Source organism: Dromiciops gliroides, chromosome 2 (genome assembly GCF_019393635.1).
Source record: "Dromiciops gliroides isolate mDroGli1 chromosome 2, mDroGli1.pri, whole genome shotgun sequence".
Taxonomy (NCBI): domain Eukaryota; kingdom Metazoa; phylum Chordata; class Mammalia; order Microbiotheria; family Microbiotheriidae; genus Dromiciops; species Dromiciops gliroides.
The window spans coordinates 252,401,383-252,427,393 of NC_057862.1; the positions used below are offsets into that span (position 1 = coordinate 252,401,383).

The window sequence follows — 26,011 nt, forward strand, 5'->3', positions numbered from 1 at the left end:
AGCTTTTGAAGGACCTCCCCTTTTGGGGGAGAAAAGATTGAACGCTGCCTGAAGGGAGGTTAAAGGGCCCTTCCAGAGTTCACGAGCTTGGTGTGGCGACTGCGGTCCTGGTGACATGTGCTGGTTCTTGGTCTGACGGGCTGTTCAAGTGGTTGGTGAGTTAATTATGGAAAACCCTAATAGGCTAAGTTTAGAGTTAAGGGTATTTCTCTGTATTTCTATTTTCCTATTTCCTTATCTTTGATTTTTTATTAGTTTCAACTTTGTTGTTTAATTTCCAAGTAATAAAATCTGATCCTTTTGTGAACTAAAGCTTAGAGGCTCCTTTCTTATTGGCCTGGGAGAAATACCTAAAAGGGCAGTTCAGAGCAGAGGGAGAACCTAAAAGGTCTCTCATATTTCCAGGACCCCAATATTAAGGCGAGTCACCCAGATAACACTCCTTATATCAAATTTTGGCCTTCACACCTTCTTGTAGAGGGAGGCAGGATAGAAAGAATAACCTGCTTTCTATCAGGGGTTAGGGAGTGGGAGGTGGGAGTCAGTATATGACCAAGGTAAGTTACAGACTTGTGTCATGGGGTGCAGAGCACCCCAGAAGTTCTCTGGGGCCCATCAAGGATCCTTCTCCTTGAGAAACTAAACCAGAGGACAGATAATGCCTAGAGAGATAAGCTGAACCAAATCAGACTGAGCTAGCTTTGAATTCCCACCCTTCATTCTGGTCTCCCTTACCCTGGGGAGATAAATTTGGGTGTGGCTTCGGCCTTTGTGTTCTGAAGAAGGATCCATAGCCACCCCTCACCCAATTCCTCTAGTCACTATCAGTGGGGGATGGTCCTCCACTCCTCACTCAATTCCCCCAGCTACCACCAGTGGGGGATGGTCCACCCTCACTAAAGGAATTTTCCACAATCAAATGGTGACCCCTCCCCCCATCAGTCTTCTATAAAAGTACCTGTCATTCTCCTGTTCGAGATTGCTACCTCTAAGCCATGTGCTTTGTGCCTATCTCCCCATAAGAAGTCTAAGGATTTCTTTCATGATTTCCCTCCCCCCACCCTTCCCTTCCTTTGCCCCCAAATAAACTACCACCTTATTCTAACTACTTTTGTGTGCAAGAGGGTGTAATTCTTTAAAGAGGAATTCCTAAGAACCCCAACGCCTAACCCAACCCTTACCCCATTTCCCCCCCATTACACTTGGATATAAAATGGATGAGAGTTAGGATTCAAAGTTAGCTTTTTAAGTGGTCCTTAGCTTACTGCTTAACACTTACCAGGTATGGGGGTGGGGGGGAAGGTATGAGTCGGGCCAGGGGGAGGGGCTATCTTTCTAATTTTCCCAATGCTTTCCCTGGGTGTTTAACAATAACAGGAACATATTTATGTAAAAATTATGGCTTCATAGTTGCAGGCTTGTGGTCAATGACATTTCAGCAGATTAAGTATCTAGATTGCTAAATCTAAGCTTACAGTTATCCAGTGTAAGTCTGTACTAAATAGAGCAGTTTTAACTGTAGTTAGTCAATTAGTTAAATAAAACTAATCTTAACATTGGGGGAAATGATGGTGTTAGAAACAAATAAACTGAGGCATGACTCCTGGTCTGGTACAAAGCAGGAAGGCCATTTGATTATGATCACTTCCAAAGAAGTTGTGCAAAGCAGGCTTGTCTCAGCAAGTTTATATGATTCCCTAATGCAAAGATTCCCTCCCCCATTTCACCCATTTATCTGGCTACTCTGGATGCTCGTTCTTCACACCACTCCTAAACATGTACTCCCCCCACCCCCACCACCATCATGGGGCAACCGGACAGAAATTTCACAATTCTTTTGTTATCTAACTTTACATAACTACTGCTCACTTGATAGGAAGGGAAATTTGGGGAAGGGGAGAAGTGGGCTTGAATAATGTGGTCTGCTTTTATCTGAGAGGAACATCCTGTACTGGTTCCTTTCAATTATAACTGTTAACTCAGCAGGAAAAGGAAGGGAATGATGGGGAGGGGGAGAAGCCTCTGGGATTTGAACAATGTGGAGAGCCCATTTGATTCTCTCAATCGATTCATGATAAAGCTTGGAAAGAATAAACATAGAGGGTTTGATTATCCCTTGAGTTTGGGAAAATGTGCCAAAACAGCTGCTAGCAAAGTGGATAGAACTCTGGGTCTGGATTTAGGAAGATCTGAGTTCAAATACAGCTTTAGACACTTACTAGCTGTATGACCCTGGGCAAATCACTTAATTTTTTTTTTCTTAGTTTCTTCATATGTAAAATAGAGATAATAATGGCATATGCCAGCCTAGGATTATCCTAAGGATCAAATGAGACATTATTTGCAATGCACTTAGCACAGTACCTGGGCCATATTAAGCACTATATAAATGTTTATTCTCTTCCTCCCTAATATGTCATGCAAATTTTGGATGTGCTAACAATCACTTGACATAAAATTGCAAAACTGAATTAATTCTTTTATGATTTAACTTGAGCCAGAAATATTTTTCTAATGTCAAGAATCATTTTGGACTTTAGATGTAATCCATAAGTAAATAAACAAATTATGTAAACAAATAAATGCTCAGGTAAGTAAGTAAATAAATGAAGAGATTAATAGATAATCAAGCAAATACATATTCACTAAATAACAGATGTGTGCATCTACTTTTTTTTTTTTTTTTGTGGGGCAATGAGGGTTAAGTGACTTGCCCAGGATCACACAGTTAGTAAGTGTCAAGTGTCTGAGGATGGATTTGAACTCAGGTCCTCCTGAATCCAGGGCCTGTGCTTTATCCACTGTGCCACCTAGCTGCCCCCTGCATCTACTTTTAATAAACACTCCTATTTGCTTTGAACTTGCCATTTTTTTTAAAAATATTGTGGTAAAATATGAAAGTTTTTAACAGTCGGTTAGGATAACTGAAAGACGCCAGTTTTTCAAGGACCACCCTTTTGGGGAGGAGATGAACAGTCCGCCTGCTGCGCATGTCAGACTGCCTGCTGGGTACAGTCCGCCTGCTGCGCATGTCAGACTGCCTGCCGGGTTTTTGGACTTCCGGGGTGGAGAGAACGAGAGTAGCCCTTTTGCTTGCTTGGCGGGACTCCTGACGGCGCAGCACAGACTCTCTCTCCAAAGGTGGCCTTGTCGGTTTGGTGAGTTTTTATAAGGAATATAGACTAAGCTTAGACTTAAGATGATTTGTATTGTGTTTCTACTTTCCTATCCTTCTAATCAACATCACCTTGTGACTATTATAACTATAAATAAAAAGGTCTATCTAGAAAACCAAAAGCTGCTTCCATTTACTAGTTTGGGAGATAAATTAAGGGAAAGGTTAAGTAGGGGAGATTTATGATCTAATATCCAATTTTAAATCTCACAATATTCTTTTGTGCAAGTAAAGAACTGTGCATTTTGGGAGCTTTGCCATTGACATATCCTATAGCTGTTCATTATGTCTCATGAAATTTTATATAAAGTTTGGCCTAAAAAGAAAGCTCACCTTCTGAATGTCATGGCACCATTGACACTGACTACTTCCCTAGGCAATGTATTTGGCTGCTGGAACTTCTGTTTCCCCTCTCTCCCTAACATGTTACATAAGAGTGTGTGGGTTGTCCCAAGACTGTAGCACTCTGTCTATGAACTTAGTTACAAATTTTTGTTTCCTGTACTTAGAATGTGAAGCCCAATTAGCCTTCTTGGGGACAAAGTTGGAATTCCCTTCTACTTTGTGTTTTAGGCACTTTTCTGAAACATGGAAATGTTCCCTAGACCTCCATATCCCCTCTAAAGAGATCAACCAGGAACTTTTTTTTCAGGAAAGCACATTGGACATTTCCATTCCCAGAGGAGAAGGAAGTTCTAGAATAATACTTAACACAACCAATTTAGCCTCAATTCAGTGACCAATGTTAAAGTAGATAGTCTTATTCCTGGTGAATGCAAAATGTCCCCCTTTTCATTTCCATTGTAGTTTCCCCCAAATAACAAATTTACTTATCCTGACTAAAAAAAATAAATTGAATATAGCATTTTTCCTATTTATCAAAAAAAAGTCCTTAATTCTTACATATGTGATAACAGTTCTCAAGACAGATTACTGGCAAATATTCTGCTCTATGAAATACCAGGTATACGAATTTCACTTTCAGAATTCTCAATATTTTTTTCTTTTACTTTGCCCAAATTATAATCTTCCCTATTCCTAACATCCTATCCACATACAACTTCAGATTTTCATGGGTTACAGGTTCTAGAAATGATCATTTTAATATATATCCATTGCAGTTTCATCAGTCAGTAAATATCTATTGAAATATACTATGTATGCAACAAAGACATATAAAACACAGTCATTTCATTTTAAAACATTACAATTCAACAACAAAGAAAAAAAAAATGTAGCTGACCAAGAAGGGCCCTGTCCTGGGAACATTCACAGGGGAGCTATATAACTATTCAAGAACCAGTTCCCTCCATTACGTGTCAATGTATTTGGGACTGTGTGGGATAGGTGGACTTGAGTCAGTTCAGATTCTGAGTATGGGTCAGGAAAGTACCCAGCCCCCAGTCCCTGTTATAGTCAGATTATTTTGTTCATGAGTTATTCTATTGCTAACAACAGAAATCATGTATCTTGTTTTACTGAACTTAATGTATCCTGGTACCAACCCTCCCTGCCTATATTCCAAACCCCCAGTCTTTGTTATGGGTTAGTTATGCTGTTGCTACATCATACCTCTATCCCCCCCCCCCACACACACACACACCTTGTTCTATGACCAGGCAGGAACTATGTCTCCTGCTAGTGCAGACCCCACCCTGATACTACCTTTTCCTTTTTACATTCCTAAACCCTAGCTCCTAGTACCACCTCCTGGTATCATCTCTCCCCTCTTCCCCCTTGTCCCTCCTTACACAGGTGGAGTGGTTTCACCCTTTTCCCCTCCTGTGGTTTGACCTTTTCCCCCCTCCCTTTCCCCCCTCACTCTTGGAACATGCATCCATACTCTGATCATGAGCTGAACATGCATCCTGGGTGAGACAGGATTGGATGTTAGATTGTGAGCTCACCCTGTGCATGAGGGCACCTTCCAAAAAAAAAAACTTCCATAAAAACCCAATTCATGAGCCTATTAGTGTGCTCCTCATCCCTTGCATGGGGTCACCCATTCTCAAGAGAATGTAATAAATCTGCTTCTGCTTGACTTGGTGGTCTCCTCGAGTTATTTGTGTAAACTGGGGCAATTTTGTCCCAAATAGGACTAACCAATGGGGTTCTAGTCCTGGTAGCATGTGATTTTACTGAGCTTACTTCTGGAAGGGCATGATGATACATTATGGAGAAGCTGAGTCTCCACTTCAGAGCATAGACAACTCCAATGACTTTTTCCTGTTCTTTTATTTTACAATGAAGAAAAAGTCTTTTGATTAGCTGTTGAGGCAGAACTGAGAGTGCATATAGAGGGCACTAGTAGGGAAACTCACTCCTTTCTTACTTCCTGTTGTCTATGAGGTATAAAGATGACTCTCTGAGCTCCACAGGGTGGGTGAGCACATTTCCTCTTAGGCAAGCCTGTCCTTATGTGCAGATTTTGAAAGGCTACAATGGTCCCAGAGGTCCAGCAGCCAAGTTCAGAGAATAAGGTCTTTCCAGTATGTGCTCTCATAAGATATCTGGAAGTAGGCTCACAAGCATCCACACAGGTCTTCTATAGTGTACTAGATGATAGTTACACAAAGATAATTATAATAGGCTCTACTTTCCATTATGCACTGCAAGGAAGAGTGTTAGGAATATAATAGAGAAGTACAGGAATACTATTGGAGAAAACTGAGGAGGCACTTCACCTAGGGGTTGGATGAGGCAGAAGACCTATGACAGCTAGTGGGATCATAGTTGGATTTGGAAAAAAGGAAGAGGCTTCAGAAAAGGAGGAGGAGTCCTTCTAAACTATGCAGTATGACTTGAACAAAGGTATAGAGATGTCGAATGGCAGAATGAGGGTAGGGGAATTTGTTTGTTTGGAACAGAGAATACACAAAGGTCTATAACATCAAATAAAGCTAGGAAGTTTGGTTGAAGCCAGATGATGAAGGGCTTTGAATCACAGCATTGAAGATTTAAACCTAGAAGGAATATCAATTGTCATCTTGTCCAGACTCCCTCAATTTACAGATTTGAAAACTGAGGACAAGAAAGGTTAAAGGCCTACATAAGTGTCTGAGGTCAGATGCCAGTGTTTATATTCTATCAAGTAAGCAATAGTTTTTTTTGTTGTTGTTGTTGTTGTTTGTTTGTTTTTGGTGGGGCAATGAGAGTTAAGTGACTTGCCCTGGATCACACAGCTAGTACATGTCAAGTGTCTGAGGCCAGATTTGAACTCAGGTCCTCCTAAATCCAGAGCCAGTGCTTTATCCACTGTGCAACCTAGCTGCCCCCACAATAGATTTTTAAGTAGGCAAGTTGATGCTCAAAGCAATATATTACGAAGAAGATGTATGAAGGACAGATTAAAGATAAGAGACAATTAGAGGGAAAAAAGTTTTCTAAAAACAGGATAAAAGTTTAGTAAGTAGTACATTAGTCTAGGTGAGAAAGAGGGACAGTAATCTAGAATGGTTGCAATGGGAGTAGAAAAGAGGGACTGATGGCAACAGATATTATGGATGTAAGATGAATGCAGACTAGCAACTAATTAGATATGAGAAGCAGCATGATGCAGTGGAGGGAGAGAGAGAGAGAGAGAGAGAGAGAGAGAGAGAGAGAGAGAGAGAGAGAGAGAGAGAGAGAGCTGGCCTTAGAGCTAGGAAGACCTAGTTTCAAGTCTCACTTCTGACATATATCACCTATATGACACAATTCACTTAACATTTTAGTTCCTTAGACCCTCAGACTAAGTTGGAAAAAGGTACCAGTAGTTCACTATCATAGGTAAATTCCTTGATACACTGCTATTGTTGCTATTAAAAACCCAGGATTCTATTAACATAATGATATCATTAACAGAAATAGAAAAGCTATGGGCAGACTCAATTGGAATGATAATAATGTTTTAGACATGAAATTTCAAGTGTCCACAGAATATCTGAGTAGAAATCTCCGGCAGGAAATTAAAAATATATGACTGAATACTATTAACTGGAGAAAAGCCTAATGTAAAGATAGAAATTTGAGAATTATCTGAATATAAGTGATTACTAAAGCCATGTGCAAGCTTATGGGCATTACCAAGGGTAATGAGAGAGAAAACCAATGGTATACAGAGAAAAGAAGAGATTTAAGGCTAGAACCATAGGGAATATTAATATTTATGGGGTAAAAGAGACAGGAATGTTTATCAGAATAAGGAGTTAGGACAGTTAAAGTCAGGAGAAGCAGGGAGTGAAGTTGACATGAAAATGAGGAAAAACTTCTAAGAACAGCATCATATGAAGCAGACATACAGAGAAAAAATTAGTATAAAAAAGACTGCTTGACATAAAATATGGCATAAAATATGTCAAAGGAATAGTATAGGCAAGTATACTGAGAATCTAGTAGAGAAAAAGATCACTGTGTCCCTGATGGTCAGGGGAGATTTTGTGGAGAATATGAGAATTAATCTAGACCTTGGAGGTAGTTTACTTTAATAGGTAATTTTTATTACTTAACAGTAAAGGAGAAAAAATATTACCCCATCCCCTATTATTTGATTTGTCCAACTGATAAGATAGAAGCCATCACTGAACATTAGGCCAGTTCAAAATATTCTGCCCAGTGAGTCCAATTTTGCATAGTTTTGCTGTTTCAAGGTCTGTGGGCAAAGATAACAAGCATCTTTAATCCCAACAAATGAACAAAGTCACAATTTGTTACAATTTTAAATGAATTCTTTTTCTGATTTACAATGTAATTTTAAATTATTATGTAATTTTAAAAATTACTATGTAATTATCATTTAATTTTTAATGAAATGGGGGTGCTAGGTATTCCCATTTCATTTTAAAAATAATATTTTATTTTCCCCAATTATATGTAAAGACCATTTTTAACATTTTTTAAAAAATTGAGTTCCAAATTTTCTACCTCCCTCCCCCATCCAGTCCCCTCCCTGACATGGTAAGCAAGCTGATATAGGTTATATATGTTCATTCATGCAAAACATATTACCATATTAATTATGAAAGTTAGGAAGACATAGACACTGCATGAAAGACACAGACCCAATGAGGAAAGCATATGAAAAAAATAAAGTGAAAAATAGTACACTTTGATCTGCATTGGACGCCATCAGTTTTGTTTTGTTTTGTTTTTCCTTTGGAGGTGGATAGCATTTTTCATCATTAGTTTTTTGACATTGTCTTGGATCATCGTGTTTCCAACAATAGTTAAGTGATTCAGTCAAACATTGTACAATATTGCTGTTACTATGCATAATGTTTTCCTGGTTCTTTTTACTTTGCCTTGCATCAGTTCATATAAGTCTCTCCAGGTTTTTCTGAAATCAGCCTGTTTATCATTTGTTATAGCACAGTAACATTCCATTGCAATCATATGCCACAACTTTTTCAGCCATCCCCAATTGATGGGCATCCCTTCAACTTTTAATTCTTTGCCATGACAAAAAGAGCTGCTTTAAATGTTTTTGTACAGATAAGTACTTCCCTCTCCTTTTTTAATCTTTTTGGGATACAGACCTAGTATTGGTATTGTTGGATCAAATGGTATATACAGTTTGGTTACCCTTAATTGCTCACCAGAATGTTTGGATCAGTATTTTCCCATACCTCCTCCAATATTTATCATTTTCCTTTTCTGTCATATCAACCAATTTGATAGATGTGAGGTGATACCTCAGAGTTGTTTTTAATTTGCATTTCTCTAATCAATAGTGATGTAGAACATTTTCCCCTTATCTTTTTAATTAGATCAATTTTTTCTCTTGTTTTATCTGGGATCAGGATTGCGACCCCCCCCCTTTTTTTTCACTTCATCTGAAGCAAAATAGATTCTGCTTCAGCTTTTTACCTTCACTCTGTGTGTCCCTCTCTTCTTCAAATGTGTTTCTTGTAAACAATATATTATAGGATTCTGTTTTTTAGCCCACTCTGATATATGCTTCCATTTTATGGGTGAGTTCATCCCATTGACATTCACAGTTATTATTACTATGTATTTCCTTCCATCCTACTTTTCCCCACCTGTGCTGGGGCTAGTGGTCTCCCACTGGCTTGCCTGGATTATCTTCCTGCACTGGATTTCAATACCTTTTTACCTGAGTGAGACAGACCTTTTCTTTAGTCCTTCTAAGTTGTCTTGAGCTAGAACATTGTTTTGCCCTGTCCTTTTATTGGTTCTGCTATTCTAGAATCTATTTTGAGGTGACATTTAAAGCTGTTTAGATGGGAATTTGGGAGAGGTCAGGCAAATGTCTACCTTTTCTCTGCCTTCTAGACTCTGTCCCCAATTAATTATTTTTCTATGTAATATAAACATTCTTATCTTTTATCTTCATTACCACTACACCCAATCATGAAGGCAAGTCTTTATTTCTGTAAGGCATGAACTCTTCTCTCACCCCATTTAATTAAAATTAATGACAACAAGATAAAAAAACCCAAGTTCCAAATAGAATAATATTTTCTTAAATTTGTCAGGTTCTCCTCCAGTAAATTATATATGTATGTGTGTGTGTGTGTATGTATATGTATATATGTATGTGTATTAAGTATGTATATTGGAATACATATAATGGAAAACATATATAATGTAAAAATAAACACACACACCTATAGTGGAGAATATTCAAGTGATTTAAATACTGTGGAAGAATTGTGACAGAAATGACAAAATTTAATTTGAGCCCTTAAAAATTCTTAGCTATTGATATTTGTTAACTAGAAAACATATACTGTGTATATTTAAAGCACATGCATAACCAAGGTAGTAATATTGGTTTATGAACTTTACCCAAAACCTGAACACTCATATCTATTTTATTATTGTTGTTACATTTCAGTAAATGAGTTACATAATAATAGCGTTTATTATATTAGGAAGTTCATTTGAGCTGCATTATGGAGAATGGATTAGAGATAGAATTCTGGAATAATTTTTAAAAACTAAAGTTATAGTCTACATGAGGGATAATGAGAACCTGAACTGCAGTATTTGGAGTGGATGTTGGGAAGATGAGCTGAATGTCACCCACAGGTACATTTTGATGTAATTACACAATGCACCAGAGATGCTGTAATGCAATTAGACAAGTTACTAGTCTTCTCAATTGCTGTAGATATTTCAATTTAAGGAAGTGTTTTGTTGTTGTTTGTTTAAGCCCCCACAGAATCTCTTCTCTACAATTAACAATATCTCTATAGTAAACTATGCCAGGAAGAACCATTTGATAGCATTTTCAGTGATACACCTTTGACAGTATCTTTGAAGATCTTTTTTTTTTTAATTTCACTTGACTAAATGTCCATTGGCATATCCTGCTCTTCTCTTTCCTTCAGGGACATCAGCTATATCATAATGAAAGAAGGTGATGAACTCAGCAATGGAAAGTTTCCACCCAAACCTATCCTTTTGCCCCCATATACAATCCCCAATAAAAGAAAGTATTCTTATGATTTCAATTTATGTCACCATTTTAATCTTCGTTGTATAGATGGATTTAAAAAATGAGTGATAAGACTTGTTTTTAAAGAGTTGTAAATTCATTACTATGGATGCACACAAATGCACATACATACACAAATACACACTCACATGTCCTTTACTGGGAAACAGCACACTCCATGTCAGTTAAATAGGTCATCCTACTTAAATCCTTAAGAAATCAGGTCTCTGATTTTGATTTGGTAGGATGGGAATGGGAGGGGATAAGGAAGCAGGAAGCAAACATTTTCCCAGTTGAATTATACTCAGTGCCAACATTACTAATTTATCCACATAAAATACCTAATTACTATGGAGCTTAAGGATCAGATTTTAGTATTTATCAAGGCAAGAAATAGAAATGAAAAAATATATTTCTGAACTATATTCCATAAGGAAGTACAATTTTCTATTATTGTGTCTCTGTATGCAGCTACATGAAAAATCCATTTTCTTCTGATGCATGCAATGATTGCAAAATATTTTACTCAACAGTTTCCATTTTACATTTTGTTTCCTATGGCACTGAGCTCCTCCTGGCTTTTTTAAGGATTCCATCCTTTTCTTGAGAAGGAAAGGAAAGCATGTACAAATAATGATGAAGTCAGAAGCCAGACTGTAGAATTAAGAAGAGAGTGAGAGGAAAGGAAGTGGAGGTAACAATTGCAGATAGACTTTTTCAAGCAGTTGAACCACAGAAAGCAGGAGAAATATGGGATAATAGTTCCTAGTAATGGATGCAAGGGGTTTTTAAGGATGAGGGAGACATGAGAATGTTTTTAGGCAGCAGGAAATTAGGCAGTGGACACAAAGAAATTGAAGCTGTGAAACAGTGGGGATGATAGAGGAGTCAATCTAGTAGAGAAGACAGAATGGAATGAGATCACCAGTGCATATAGATGTGTTAGCCTTGTCAAGGAGAAAGACTATCTCTTCATGTGAGACAGGGCCAAAGGAGGAGTTAATGGATGAAGGCTTCTCAGTAATGTGTGCTGAAGAGAAGACTAGAGAGAGCACTCAGCAGATGGCTTCAGTGTTTTCTGTTAAAGTATGCTCTTTTTCCAAAGTATGCGGGACAAAGTTGTCAGCTGTTAGACTTTGGGGAAGGGGAGATTTGAAGAGGGATAAACAAAAGTTTGGAAGTACACTGTCATAAGTGAGATAATGATTAAGTAGGGATATGTAAGAGGATCTCCTTGCAGTAAGTGATTTTTAGTGGAGTCAGTTAGCAAGATTTCATAATTTTCTTCAGCTCTGTTCAGTAGGCAGTGGGAAGAGACTTGGAAGGGTAAGATCAACAATATGATAAATGAGTTGTCTAGTTTTTCAGTTGTATTCAATTCTTCACAACCCCATTTGGCATTTTCTTGCCAAAGATACTGAAGTAGCTTGCAATTTCCTTCAATTAACAGATGAGGAAACTGAGACAAATGGCGTTAAGTGGTCTGTCACATAACTAAGTGTCTGAGACCAGATTTGAACTAACAAAGATGAGTTTTCCTGAATCCAGGCCTGGCATTCCATCCACTGTACCATTCAGCTTCCCCTTGATAAAGGATACAAGAGACTAAAGAAAACAGGACAGTATAAAAATTGAACTGTTTCACCAAGATGGAGATTTAAGAAGAATGCAGCTAGTGCAGGGGTAATGACCTGGGAGAGGACTGAGGGTTGAGGGATGGGAAGTCATGGTGTGGATAAAGAACAGGGCTTGGGGTTGGAAAGCAGAGGGGGAAGTAGAATCACAAAGATCAGATAAGAGGATACAGCTACCTTGGTTCTCAGATAAAAAATTATATTTCTGAAAATATATATTAATAAAATAAAGAGTACTAATTGAGTATGCATTTTAATAAAAGAAAATCAATCAATAAACTCAAAATAAGCACAAAAGATGATGTTTTGGAAATTAGATTAAAAAATAGAAAAATAAATAAAAGGACTATAGAAACAATAAACCTATAAGTTTGTTCTTTGAAAATATTAAGAAAATCTTTAATTTTTGCCTAACTTGAGTTAAAAAGATCAGGAAAATTATCAAATTAAAAAAAAAAACCTTTGAGGTGAAATCACAACAAATAGAAGAGATATAAAAATAATTATCCTTACCTATTATACAAAATTTTAAGCTACACAAACTGATAATTTAAAAGAAATGGAAGATTATCCAGATTCTAAACAGAACATGAAAAAAAGAGATACTAAACAATCTAATTTCAGAAAACAAAATTAATCAAGCTATAATTACCAAAGAGTTAGGGAAGAGATGCTGTTTCACATTTACTTATAAATTTTGTCAAATATTTGAACACCAATTAACTAGGCAACAAATATTCTAAAAATTGAGATAAAAAGCACTCTGCAGGGGCAGCTAGGTGGCACAGTGGATGAAGCAACAGCCCTGGATTCAGGAGGACGTGAGTTCAAATTTGACCTCAGAGACTTGACACTTACCAGCTGTGGGACCCTGGGCAAGTCACTTAACCCTCATTGCCCCCCCCAAACCCTCTGCAATAAACATTTTTTAATGAGATAAATATCATCTGAATACATTTGGTAGAGAGGGATAAACCAAAAGAATGATATTAGATGCCAATATCACTTTTAAATATTGATGTAAAAAGTTTAACTAATTACCCTCCTCCCAGAGAAAAGATGATAGCAAAATTTTTTTTGGTGAGGCAATTGGGCTTAAATGACTTGCCCAGGGTCATACAGCTAGTAAGTGTTAAGTGTCTGAGACTGGATTTGAACTCAGGTCCTCCTGACTCCAGGGCCACTGCTTTATCCATGGCACCACCTAGCTGCCCCTAATAGCAATTTATTTTTTAAATTATTCACTATGACCATGTTGGATTTAAACTAAATATTGTAATCCCCCCACCCCCAAAGATGTAATCCCCCCACCCCCAAAATCTAAAACAGGCATTATTTGTGATGGACAAACACTAGAAGACTTCACAATAAACATAGGGGTAAAAAAGGAGAGTCACTTCCTCCACTTGCATTTGATACAATTCTAGAAATGCTCAAGAAACAATAAGATAAAAATGTAAAGACACAAACAGTAACAAGGAAGAGATGAAATTAGCAACTGTTTACAGATGACATGGAGATTTATTTAGCAAGCTACAGAATCAGGGAAGTCAGTTAATTAACAGCTCCAGTAAAGTAGTAAATCAAATCCATAAAAGTTATTAGCTTTTTTTAAAGTAATAAAAAAATCCAAGAGAAAATGATAGAAAAGAAAATCCCTTCAAAACATCTAAAAATACAGAAAATATCCTAGAGTCTAGCTAACAAGGCATATTCAAGACTTACAGAAAAAATTACAAAACACTTTGAAAGAAATAAAGACTGAAATAATTGTAGAGATTTTCAATGTTCATGATTGAGTTATGACAGCAAACCAGAAATGATAATGCTCCCAAAATTAATTTACAAATTTAGTGCTACAACAGTGAAACCCTCAATTTATAAAGAAACCTTCACAGAGCTAGACAAAATAATAACAAAATTCATTTGAAGGGGGGGAAAGGCCTAAATTTTTAAGGTAAGTAATGAAGAAAGTAGGCAGTAATTTCTCAGTTAAATTTGAATATAAACTCCTTAAAGACAATGACTTTTATTTTCTTTTTTATACTGGGCAGTTAGGTGACACAGTGGATAGAGCGCCAGGCCTAAAGTCAGGAAGATTTATCTTCCTGAGTTCAAATCTGGTTTCAGACACTTACTAGCTATGTGACCCCAGGCAAGTCACTTAAAACTGTTTGCCAAAGTCTTGTCTGTAAAATGAGCTGGAGAAGAAAATGGCAAACTACTCCAGTATCTTTGCCAAAAAAACAAAAACAAAAACAAAAACCTCAAAGGGGGTCACAAGGAATTGGACAAGACTGAAAACACTGAACAACAATAATGCTTAGTGTACAGTCTGTAAGAAAAACCCCTGAGGTAGAGCTCCAAGACAATAGTACTTTATTAAAGGGTCTGTGGCCCCCTCTAATGATTTGAAATACCCTGGTCCCCAGGACCTTGTTTTTATAGGGTTTGATACCCAATATGCAAAAAGAGTCATGGTAAAATAGAGAATGTTGATAAACCTTTCTCTTGAGGGCCAAAAATGACTTATTGGTAGGGGAATCATGGGTTTGGGGAAGCACAGGAAATCCCTATTAAGTGATCATAAAGTGGTTACCTACTCACATTTGTCAAGAGAGGGTGTTCTGGAGGTACAAAAATAAGGTGGGAGAGTTTCCAAAGAATCAATTCATACCACCTCGCTGGGTTTGGACATGGAATTTGAGCAAAAGTGAATCTTTCTTAGCATTGTGCACGTAAGCTTCATAAAAGTAGTGAACATTACGTTAAAGTTTGACACCTACTATACAGGCCTACTATAAGAAGCCAGCTTATCTAATTATCCCTATATGATTTATGTAAAATATCAAACTGATTAATATTGATTGGAATAATAATATTGATTGTAGGGGTCCAAATGAATCATTTCTCACACTAGAATGAATAGTGCCTTAGCACATAGTACTTTATTAATTCTTTTTATTTATTTATTTATTTATTTATTTGTTTGTTTGTTTGTTTGTTTGTTTGTTCATTTATTTATTTATTTATTATGGTGAGGCAACTGGGGTTATGTAACTTTCCCAGGGTCACACAGCTAATGTTTCAAGTATCTGAGGCTGGATTTGAACTCAGGTCCTCCTGAATCCAGAACTGGTGCTCTATCCACTGTACCATCTAGCTGCCCCTGCTTTATGAATTCTTATAATTTGATAGAGTAGAGTAGAACAAAATGGAACTGATTGGATTAAGAAGAACCAAAAAAAAAATCAAAGTTAATATTTCTGTGTTTTATAAACTACAGAACATAAAGTGGTTTGGAATATTCTCCAGTTTATAATTACTGATGAGAAAACTGGAAATCAGTTTGGGAATGAAAAATAGAAGAGCAGCTTCTTAGACCATAAATCAAAAAAGTTTCAAGTGATTAAAAATAGGTTTTTATGATTATTTCTTAAAGAAACTGCGTCTGCCTATCTAACCCACTCAGGCTAGAAGTGTGGTGATCACTCATGAACCTTGTCCCACTTAGAATGGCCCAGAAGCTTTGACCTGACAAATTTCTAACTTGACTGGTTAACCACTCCTTAGGCAGATTGGTTACGCCACCACTTCTCAACTCCCAGAGGATCATCATATTGATGTTACATTAAGTTGAGGCTCCTACTGAAACTCAGAACTCCTGAATTCAAAATGTTCCATCAACCATAGCTTCCACTAGTAGCAGAGACTATAGCCATCCATATAACATCATACCTGACAATTACATTTTCTTTATTAATTTGATTAAAATGGGTGAAGTATATTCTATTGCTATGGCTAAGGGGAGAATTCTTAATGAAACAAGGGATAAAGTTCAAAAAACAAGAGGCAATTTTGATGACATAAATCTGAATAGCTTTCGCACAAAGAAAATCAATAAGACTAAGAAAGAATAATTTACACTGGGAAAGTATTTTTGCATGAAATAAATCTGATAAGGGGAAAGAAATGGAACAAGCATTTATTAAGGACCTACTGTGTGTCAAGTCCTGTGCTAAGCATTTTACAGATATTATCTCATTTGATCCTTATATATAAACCTGGTAGCTACATATAATTATTCCTTCCACATTGCAACATTCCCCATTATGGTTCAGATATATGGTGAGTTGGCTTATGAAATTAAATGGGAATTTGGGGGGAGTTTTGCAGAAGCCACAGATGCCATGCAGAAGCCAGAAGATAACACAGAAAAAGTCTAGAAACTCAGAATTGCATAAAATATCTATGTAGTGTTGTATAATACCAACCCTTAACTTATAAGGTACTATTAATTAATTAATTAATTTTTTGCTGGGCAATTGGGGTTAAGTGACTTGCCCAGGGTTACACAGCTAGTAAGTGTTAAGTGTCTGAGGCCAAATTTGAACTCAGGCCCTCCTGAATCCAGGGCCAGTGTTCTATCCACTGCGCCACCTAGCTGCCCTCACTTATAAGGTACTATCAACACCCCATAAAAGAAAAAGAAAAATTCAGACTTCTTCTCTGGTACAAAGGGAGACCAAAAATATTTAGGCAAATTTTCCAAATCACAGGGGTGCCACATCTTTAAACCACTCAATGAGGAAGGGATAACTGTACTATTATCTTTCACATTTTACAGAGAAAACTGAGGCAGAGGTTAAATGGCTTTCTCTGGATCACATGCCTAGTTAAAAATGTCTGAGGCTAAATCTGAACTCATGTCTTCCTGATGCCAGGGCTAGTGTTCAGGTTGTGCCATCTGCCTGACTCAATATGCAAGATATATATTAAATGACCACAAATATATGAAAACCATATAAAACATTGCTCCACATCAAAAAGAGTAAGACAAATTCTGATAAAAAAAAAGAAGTTTAGATTAGATCCAGCAAATTGGTAAAGATGAAAAGACATGGAAATTATGTTGAAAGTGCACTAAAACACCGTCGGTAGCATTGTGAATTGGTTCAATTATTCCCAAAAGCAATTTGGAATTTTGCTTAAAAAATATAATCAAGATATTGATACACTTTTTAAAAAAAATTTTTTTTGGTGAGGCAATTGGGGTTAAGTGACTTGCCTGGGGTCACACAGCTAGTAAGTGTTAAGTGTCTGAGGCCAGACTTGAACTCAGGTCCTCCTGAATCCAGGGCCAGTGTTATATCTACTGTGCAACCTAGCTGCCCCAATATTGATACACTTTGATCCAGAGATATAGTACCGCTCTGCATATAGCTCAAAGAAGTCAGACAGAAAGAAAAGTCTAGTGCATAACAAAATATGTATATAACACTTTTAGCTATAGCAAAGAACCAGAAACAGGATAGGATACTATCAAGTAAGGAATGGCTAAAAACGTTACATGAATACAGTGGAATTCATCTGTTCTATAACAAATGAAAGAATATTATGAGAAATAGAGAACTATTTTTATGAAATTATACAGTGAAGAAAGGAAAACTGGAAAATAAACATAATGCATATAAAAACAAAAACATAAGGATAAATAAAATATTATTCAATACTAATGAATAAATATGGCTCAGGAGAAGAGTTGAGAAAATACCTCTCCTTCCTTTCATTGCAGAGAAAGGGCCTGTGGATATGGAATTTTGCATATACTTTGAGACATAGTAATTGTGTCCACTGGTTGAGATAAGCTGTTGTTGTTGGTGTTGTTATTATCATTTCCTCCCCTTCATTTCAAATCTTTTTATAAGGGAAAGCTCACTGGGTAAGGGAGGAGAAGAGGGATATATTCAAAAGTGAATGTGACAGGGCCAGCTAGGTGGCGCAGTGGATAGAGCACCGACCCTGGATTCAGGAGGACCTGAGTTTAAATCTGTCCTTACTGGGCAAGTCACTTAACCCTAATTGCCTCACCAAAAAAAGAAAAGAAAAGAAAAGAAAAGAAAAGAAAAGAAAAAAAGTCAATATGACATGATAAATAAAAGGCATCAATAAAAGCAAAAGAGAAAGAAAGGAGACAAAATAAATTTATAATGAGAGAGAAAATGCATGCACAACCAATTCTGATCATCATTAGAGAGGATTAAGAGGATAGTATCTACACATAAGTTCAGGTTTGAGCTACTATTGTATAAACCCTTTCTCCCTCCTTCAAGCAAAGTAGAACATGGTTCAATGGATACTCAGTAAATATTAATTGATGATGACTATAAAGAGACTGCATATTCAGTGTAGCCAAAGACAAAGAAACAGTTAAGGCTCAGTAAAAATGCCACAAACTTGCTCCAATTTTCTTTTAGTACTGTATAATATTTTATAAGAAAATGCATGATTTAAGCAGATGGTTGGATTCCTAGAATTTTCATCTGTTACCCATGAAGGTATCTTTTATCATGAGAACATTTCTATGGCTCAGAAGTCGTTAGCTTTTTCCATATATGATTCTATATAGATGCAACTTGTTATGGACCTAGAAAATATAGATACCTGCAGACAAGGAAGATGGAATTCTTTCCATCACGTCCTTTCTAAGAACTCTGGAGTTATTTTCTAGTCTCATTCTACACAAGGAAACATGCTTTTGTTTTCTTTTTTGAGCACATAGAAGTCAGTTATCAAAAATGCCTTTTGGTGATATTACCTATAAAATATCTTCCCGCCGCTTTAATGAACAGGAGTTTTCTAAAAGAATTGTTAGTATACAATAATATGAGCTTCTAAAATAGATCATTTCATTGTGAAAAGAGATTAATGAAAGGGCATATTATTAAATATTTTCATACTGTAAAATTATATATCATGTCTAATTTCCTATTATTGCTAAACATGGTTGTTTGAATATGACACATAATAATCTAACATTGTAAATAAAGCATGGAAATTTTTTTGGATTTCATGGACCCTTTTGGAAATCTGATGAAGCCCATGCACTCCTCAGAATAATATTTTAAAATTAATATGAATACAAAAGAAATAAAATTACATTGAAGTATAGTTTATTTTCATCATCATCATTGTCATGTACCAAACCAAGTTCAGAGACCCCTGCGTTAAGAATCCCTGCTCTTTACTATATTAAGGGCCCTTAGAACAAGTAACTAAGGTGCCTGCCAGTCACATTCACTGTATATGTAGTTTCACCTTATGACCTGAAGCAGTATCTTATATTCATATCCTGAATGAGCTTGCATTTGCCTCTCTCTGAAATAAGTTCTTTGACTTGGCCTTTTCAAAACCAGGTCACTAGGAAGTGAAGTTTTGTGAAGGTCCTGGGTCAATCTAATTGACATCATTTCTAGTTCCAAATTCTACAGCCTTTATCATTTATTCAGAATGTTTTGCTTTTAATAGGTTTATTACAAATATTTACTTAACGTTCTCCCTTTTCAACTTTCTCTGTACTATATTTGAGTTCATTTTATGTATCACCCTCTCTTGTAGAATGTAAACTCCTAAAGAACAGGGGCTATTTCACATTTTTTTTAATCATCTGTGCTCAGCAAAGTGCCTTGTGCTCAAAAAATATTTATTGAATTTCAAATTAGCCTAAAAATAAACATAAACAAGTGTTTCATTTTTCTAAAATGACTATTAAATCCAGAATGATGCCCCATTGGGAAAGACTGCAGAGTGGGAACCAAAACTGGAATTTTCTAGTTTTGCTATTAAGTTTCCTGGGCCTTAGTTTCCTTATGTGTGGGCAGAACCAGGTGATCCCTAAGGTCCCTTCCAGCTTTAAAATTCTACGGTACTTTCCCATATTAATGTTATGTAAAAACAGCTACTATGTTGTGTGGGTTTTTTGCATAGAAAACAAGTATGTGCCACATTACTTTCTATGCCACATCTTCTGATGAAAAAAAAGTCTATAAACATATATATGTATGTATGTATACATATGTGTGTTATATTTAAATTTGTATATATATATATATATATACATTTATATGTGTGTGTTATATATGCATGTTGTTCAATCATTCAGTCATATCCAATTCTTTGTAACCCTTTGGAACATAGCATGCCTATACTGTCCATGGGGATTTCTTGGCAAAGATTCTGGAATGGTTTGCCATTCCCTTCTCAAACATCTCTATCTATCTATCTATCTATCTATCTATCTATCTATCTATCTATCTATCTATCTATCTATATCTGTATATAGATATATCTGTATCTATCTGTATAGATAGGTAGTGATATAGAGAAATAGACATAGACATTGATATAGACATAGACATAAACAGATATATAGATGAGGAAGCCAGGAATGTTAAACATTCAGCAAGCTTTACTAATTTTCCCATTAAAAAGCAAATATGTATAAATAGTAAAAATGTGAGACATTGAGTTTTAAGTTAATGATATTTTTGGCATTAAAACAATCTTAAGAAATTATCCATTTTAATACAATCCATTAATTTATCCTCTGGTTTATTTTTTTGTATAACTTTCTTATCTTACACACATACATACAAATATCATACATACATATATATGTGGGAGTATATGTATATAAGTGTTTGCATGGGTACATGTATATGGGTATGCGTGTATATTTGTCTGTGCATATTTAAATAAATGTCTTATTAAAGCTTAACACTATGTAAACATTTCTCAGGAACCCAGAAAATATCTAACATCATGGTGATTTAACTGGACAATTACAATATATTTGAAAACTTAAATGACCATCTCTTACCTAAGAAGCTGGGTTAGGTTGTTGTACTTGTCCTTTCTCCAAACTCTCAAGCCTCTTACTACAGGACTATGTATCTTGAGGATACTTTAATCAATATTAAATCAAGGAGTAATTTTCTTCCTTTGCCTTTCCTCTCTGAATTCTCAATGTGTCTAATCTTATTTGAAACCATTAACATCTCTTGCTATTCTTTGGGAAATGACCTAGCATATGGCTTTGCTTTTAGCATCATTTGATAAAGTACAGGCTTCTACATCTTAAACAAACAATTGTGGGATGGATGGCAGTTGTAATAGAAACACTGGGGTTAATTGAAATTATATCAATTTCAATTCCCACCTATCCAATTGATATCTGAGCAAATTAGGAACTCCAAACTTTTCTCCTTAACTGTGTAAAATTACTAAACTAACCATACTACTTAGCCACCATTTCCTCTCTTGGAACTTTAAGAAGTCAATTATGTTTCATTCCTTCTTCAAACCCACTGACAGACTAACCTGAGCTTAAATTCAGCCTCTAACACACTTACTAGGTATGATCTTTCGCCAGTCACTTAAAACTCTATTTGTTCAGTTTCCTCATTTATAAAATCAAGATATTAATAAGACCTATCCCCCCAAGTTGTGAGGATAGAATAGGTTGCTCAGTGGATAGAGTACCGGCCCTGGATTCAGGAGGACCTGAGTTCAAATCCAGCCTCAGACACTTGACACTTATTAGTTGTGCGACTGCCCCACAAAAAAAGAATTGAATCCTGTTTAAAAGGTAATTTACAAGTCTTTCATTATTATTTCAAATAAAAATAATTAATATTATTATCCTTTATGGCCTTTTATTCTGTAATAGTATCTTTGTCAATTTATTTACTATAATCAATTTTATATCTATTTATAACAAACAATGAAAGTTTTTGTTCTTATTTTTTCACTGGAACTATAATTCATGTGTCTGAGGGAAATCCATGTGAGAAAACTCCTTCTGCTAAATGCGTACCAGCAGCTCATCTTGAACTTAGAGAACTGACTTGTCCATGGTGACTCAATGCCAGTGGCAGGTCTTGATATGTCTTCTTGTCTCTAAGGCCAATCCTTTCTCCACTGAGCCATGCTGCTTCTGAACTTGTTTTAGCTGTTTCAAAATGCTTCATAGGAGAGGCAATAATTTCTGATGAAATTCCTTAGGTGCAGTTATCCAAAAATGTATTTCATTATTAGCCATAAAAGAGTCATCAGCACTGTCCTATAGGCTATCAGTCAGAACTGGGAGATCCCTTCATATAAATCAAATTTCTGTCACATCCTTCAATAAGAGACAGAGGTGATGGAGACAGAGGTAATGAAGACTAAGCCCTTAGCTACAATACAAATTACAGCTTCCCTAAACCTATAGTACTTGCAAGATATGTCCATATGGCTAATTAATTTTTGAGATGAACTGTTCTTTTAAAGGACTAAAGGATAATATGCTCTTTGAATTGATTATAAAATGAGCAGAAGGGTTTAGAGAAAGCCAGGAATGTCAAGTATTCAGCAAGCTTTATTAACCTTCCCATTAAAAAGCAAATATGTATAGAAAGTGAAAATGTAAGACATTGATTTTCAGTTAATTATATTTTGACACTAAAAACATTTTAAGGAAATTATTCATTTTAATACAGTCCATTAATTTATTCTCTGACTTAGTTTTTTATAACTTGATTATCTCAGAAGACCATAAAGATTCATTTTAAAAATAATATATAGTAGATCTTGCTTTTTTTTTTTTTTTTTTTTGGTGAGGCAATTGGGGTTAAGTGACTTGCCCAGAGTCACACAGCTAGTAAGTGTTAAGTGTCTGAGGCCGGATTTGAACTCAGGTCCTCCTGAATCCAGGGCCGGTGCTCTATCCACTGTGCCACCTAGCTGCCCCTATAGTAGTAAATCTTCCTTACCATTTTCCCCCTAAAAATGAAAAAGGAAGCATGAAGTGACATCATTTTATGTTTCGATATAGCTCTACAAATCTAAATCAAATTCCTTATATGTTGTGACAGGTGATTAACATTATTACTAGCATGATGAATACAATGCCAGAATAACATACCCTTTTCCTTAGATTGCAAGTGAGAGTAAGGTTCCTTGAGAAGGAGTTCGCAAAAGCTGTGTAGAAGTCCAGGACTTTGAGCAAGGCTTCCCTCTTGATGATGTGTAAGTCACAGTATGTCAGTGCCCGGACATTGGCACAAGCATGGGCAAGGGTGGTTTCCTTCCAGAAGATATCTCCAAACACATCACCTTTCCCTAAAGAACACCAAAAAAGATTTATTAAAGTAACCCATGTCTACAGCCATCTATGTCCTAATAATCTTTTATTTTTTTGCCTTCAAAGGAAATTTAGAGGCTGAAAGCATGCTATATTTAGATATACATCTTTATGCTATTTAAACATAAAACCAAGAAGAACCATCAATATTTGACAAGAAAATCCACAGAAAAAAATTTAAAATACATGTTTTACCAGATAATTGACACTTTTATCAACTTGGAATTTTTTCAACCTACTCTGAACATTTAAATTCTGCCCAGGGAAATGTTGCATAATAGATTATAGTGTTGGCCTTAAACTCAAAAAGATCTAGTTTCTAATGTTTTATTTGACACACAGGCTATGTTACCCTGGGCAAGTCATTTAACCACAGTGCACCAGGGAAATTTTTTAGAGTATAAATTATAATTTTCAATCTTCATTTATTTTTGGAGGGTGGAAGGGCAGGCAAGTTTCCTACTCTATTCTGAGTCACAGGTTTGGATCTCCAAATGAAAGAGGCATTGTACTAGATATTGAAGATACAAAGACAAAATTTAAATAAATAGGGTAGTACCAGAGAGCTACTTTGTTTTTAAACTGGCTAGTTGATAGGGGCAGCTAGGTGGCACAGTGGATAAAGCACTGGCCTTGGATTCAGGAGGACCTGAGTTCAAATCCAGCCTCAGACACTTGACACTAGCTGTGTGACCCTAGGCAAGTCATGTAACCCTCATTGCCCCACAAAACAAAACAAAAAAAACAACAAAACAAATAAACTGACTAGTTGATAAATTCTATCCTTAAGTATTGATGGAGATGCTAATGAATACATCTATATCTTGTTTAACAGATACACAATATTTTTATGCTTATAATTGTAAGCAATTAAAGCAGATAATTGATCCAACATTTTGTTGTTCAGTTGCGTCCAACTCTTTATGATGCCATTTGGAATCCTTTGCAATTTCTTGGCAAGGTACTGGAGTGGTTTGCCATTTCCTACTCCAGTTCATTTTATAGATAAAGAAACTGAGGCAAACAGGCTTAAGTGATTTGTGCAGGGTCACACAGTTAGTAAGTGTCTGAGGGCAGGTTGAACTCAGGAAAATGAGTCTTCCTTACTCTAGGAAGTGTAAATTCATTTGTGGATAGTGACCAGACATGAAAGAGCTAACATTTGAACTGGACAAAAATGGGTAGACCATTTGCTTATGGTGGAACTAGTTACCATTATTCAGAGCAAACACATGACAGGTGTAAGTAGACCACAGCATATTATGATTCATGATGTGAGTCTAGGAAGTGATATAAAAGCCACTGACATGCATGAGCCAAAAAGAAGGCAGGCCAATCATGAAGTGAGAATGAGGGACAACAGCCTCCATTATGAACTTTTATTCGTAATATATTAAAAGGCATAGAGAAGGCCGTGAATAATGTGTTATATGTTATCTGGGAGTGAGTGGATACTTGGATAAGGATTGCAGAGGATAAAAAGATATGGAGAGGTTGTGGTCCCTACCAGTGGAGGAAGTACTCACATTGATAAAATAATAGTCATACATTTATAGTTAGAAGAGACTTTAGAGGGTATCTTGTCCAACTGCCTCAATTTTATAGGTGAGAAACTGGGGCCTAGGGAAGTTAACGTCACACAGGTGATAAGTAGTAAAGCATCACTCATTTTCATCCAATACAAATAAATGTCCTGAGAAGGAATCATTCCTCTTCCTCTCTAGGAATAATTCTTTCACTTTTACTCCAGATGCCTCACGTTCTTGTCTCTCTAGGATCCGTGTTTCCATGCTCAACATCTCCTTCCCAATGATTTCATTCTCTTCCACTCCATTGGTTCTTTTCTTTCTGTCCTCATTCATGTATAATTTAGTCCATTCTATTTTCTTAAAAAAAACACTTCACTTAGCATTACCTTTCCCTCTATACCCTATATATGCAGTGACCCAAACCAAAGCAAATATATCACCAAAATATTAAATCAATCTGTTCCAAAATTGCAATCATCATCTCTGTCAAATTTATAAAACTCCAAATTTTGTTTGAATTATTTAGTTAGAAATAACTTTTTCCACTGAAAGTTCTACTTTCAGTAGCTTCATCATGGGTTTCTGAAGACTATGATGGGGGAATGCTTGGTGCTAGGTTCTAATAAACTAGAAAGACTTCAAGTAGGAACTCAAGTTTCATACAGTAGGTCTATCTTCTAAGGACTAGCCAAGCTAAATTTAGAAGGCTCATCATGTGAAGTTTAGCCACTAGGGAAGAATGTTGTTTTTCAGTCTTTGCAACTCATTATATTATCTATTAGGGCATGGACACATTTATGTTTTGCATCAATGGCGGGTATATACCTACTGATGAAATCATAGTCTTTGAAGAATTTTTCAGTATAAGAAACTCTTCCTTTTCTCAAATACTGTTTTTATATGTATGTTTTCTTTAGTTCTGTAGAATAAAACTAAAATTTTAGTATCAAAATGCCACTAATAATAGTTAGAATTTATATAGAGCTTTAAGGTTTGCAAGGCAATTTACAAATATTGTCATTTTATGCTAACAATAACTCATGGAGGTAGGTGTTATTATTATTCTCATTTTACAGATGAGGAAATTAAGGCAGATAGAGGTTAAGGTATATAGCCAAGGCCAGACAAGATAGTAAGACTGTATTGAACTCTAGGTATTCTTATTTTAGGTCCAGTATTCTATCCACTGTGTCACCTACCTGCCTTAAACTGCAATAGTACTAACAGTACAAACAATAAAATTCTAGTTCTGCTCTAATATAGGTAACTTCT

General features: G+C 36.0%; 1 protein-coding gene across 1 annotated transcript in view; it reads right to left on the minus strand.

Moving 5' to 3' along the window:
* The window catches only part of KCNH5 (potassium voltage-gated channel subfamily H member 5), a 511,342-nt gene that overhangs the window by 52,944 nt on the left and 432,387 nt on the right, over positions 1-26,011 (minus strand). Inside the window, exon 10 of the mRNA XM_043987371.1 lies at positions 22,992-23,188. Coding sequence (XP_043843306.1) covers positions 22,992-23,188 — 197 coding nt within the window. The remainder of the gene's footprint in view (positions 1-22,991; positions 23,189-26,011) is intronic.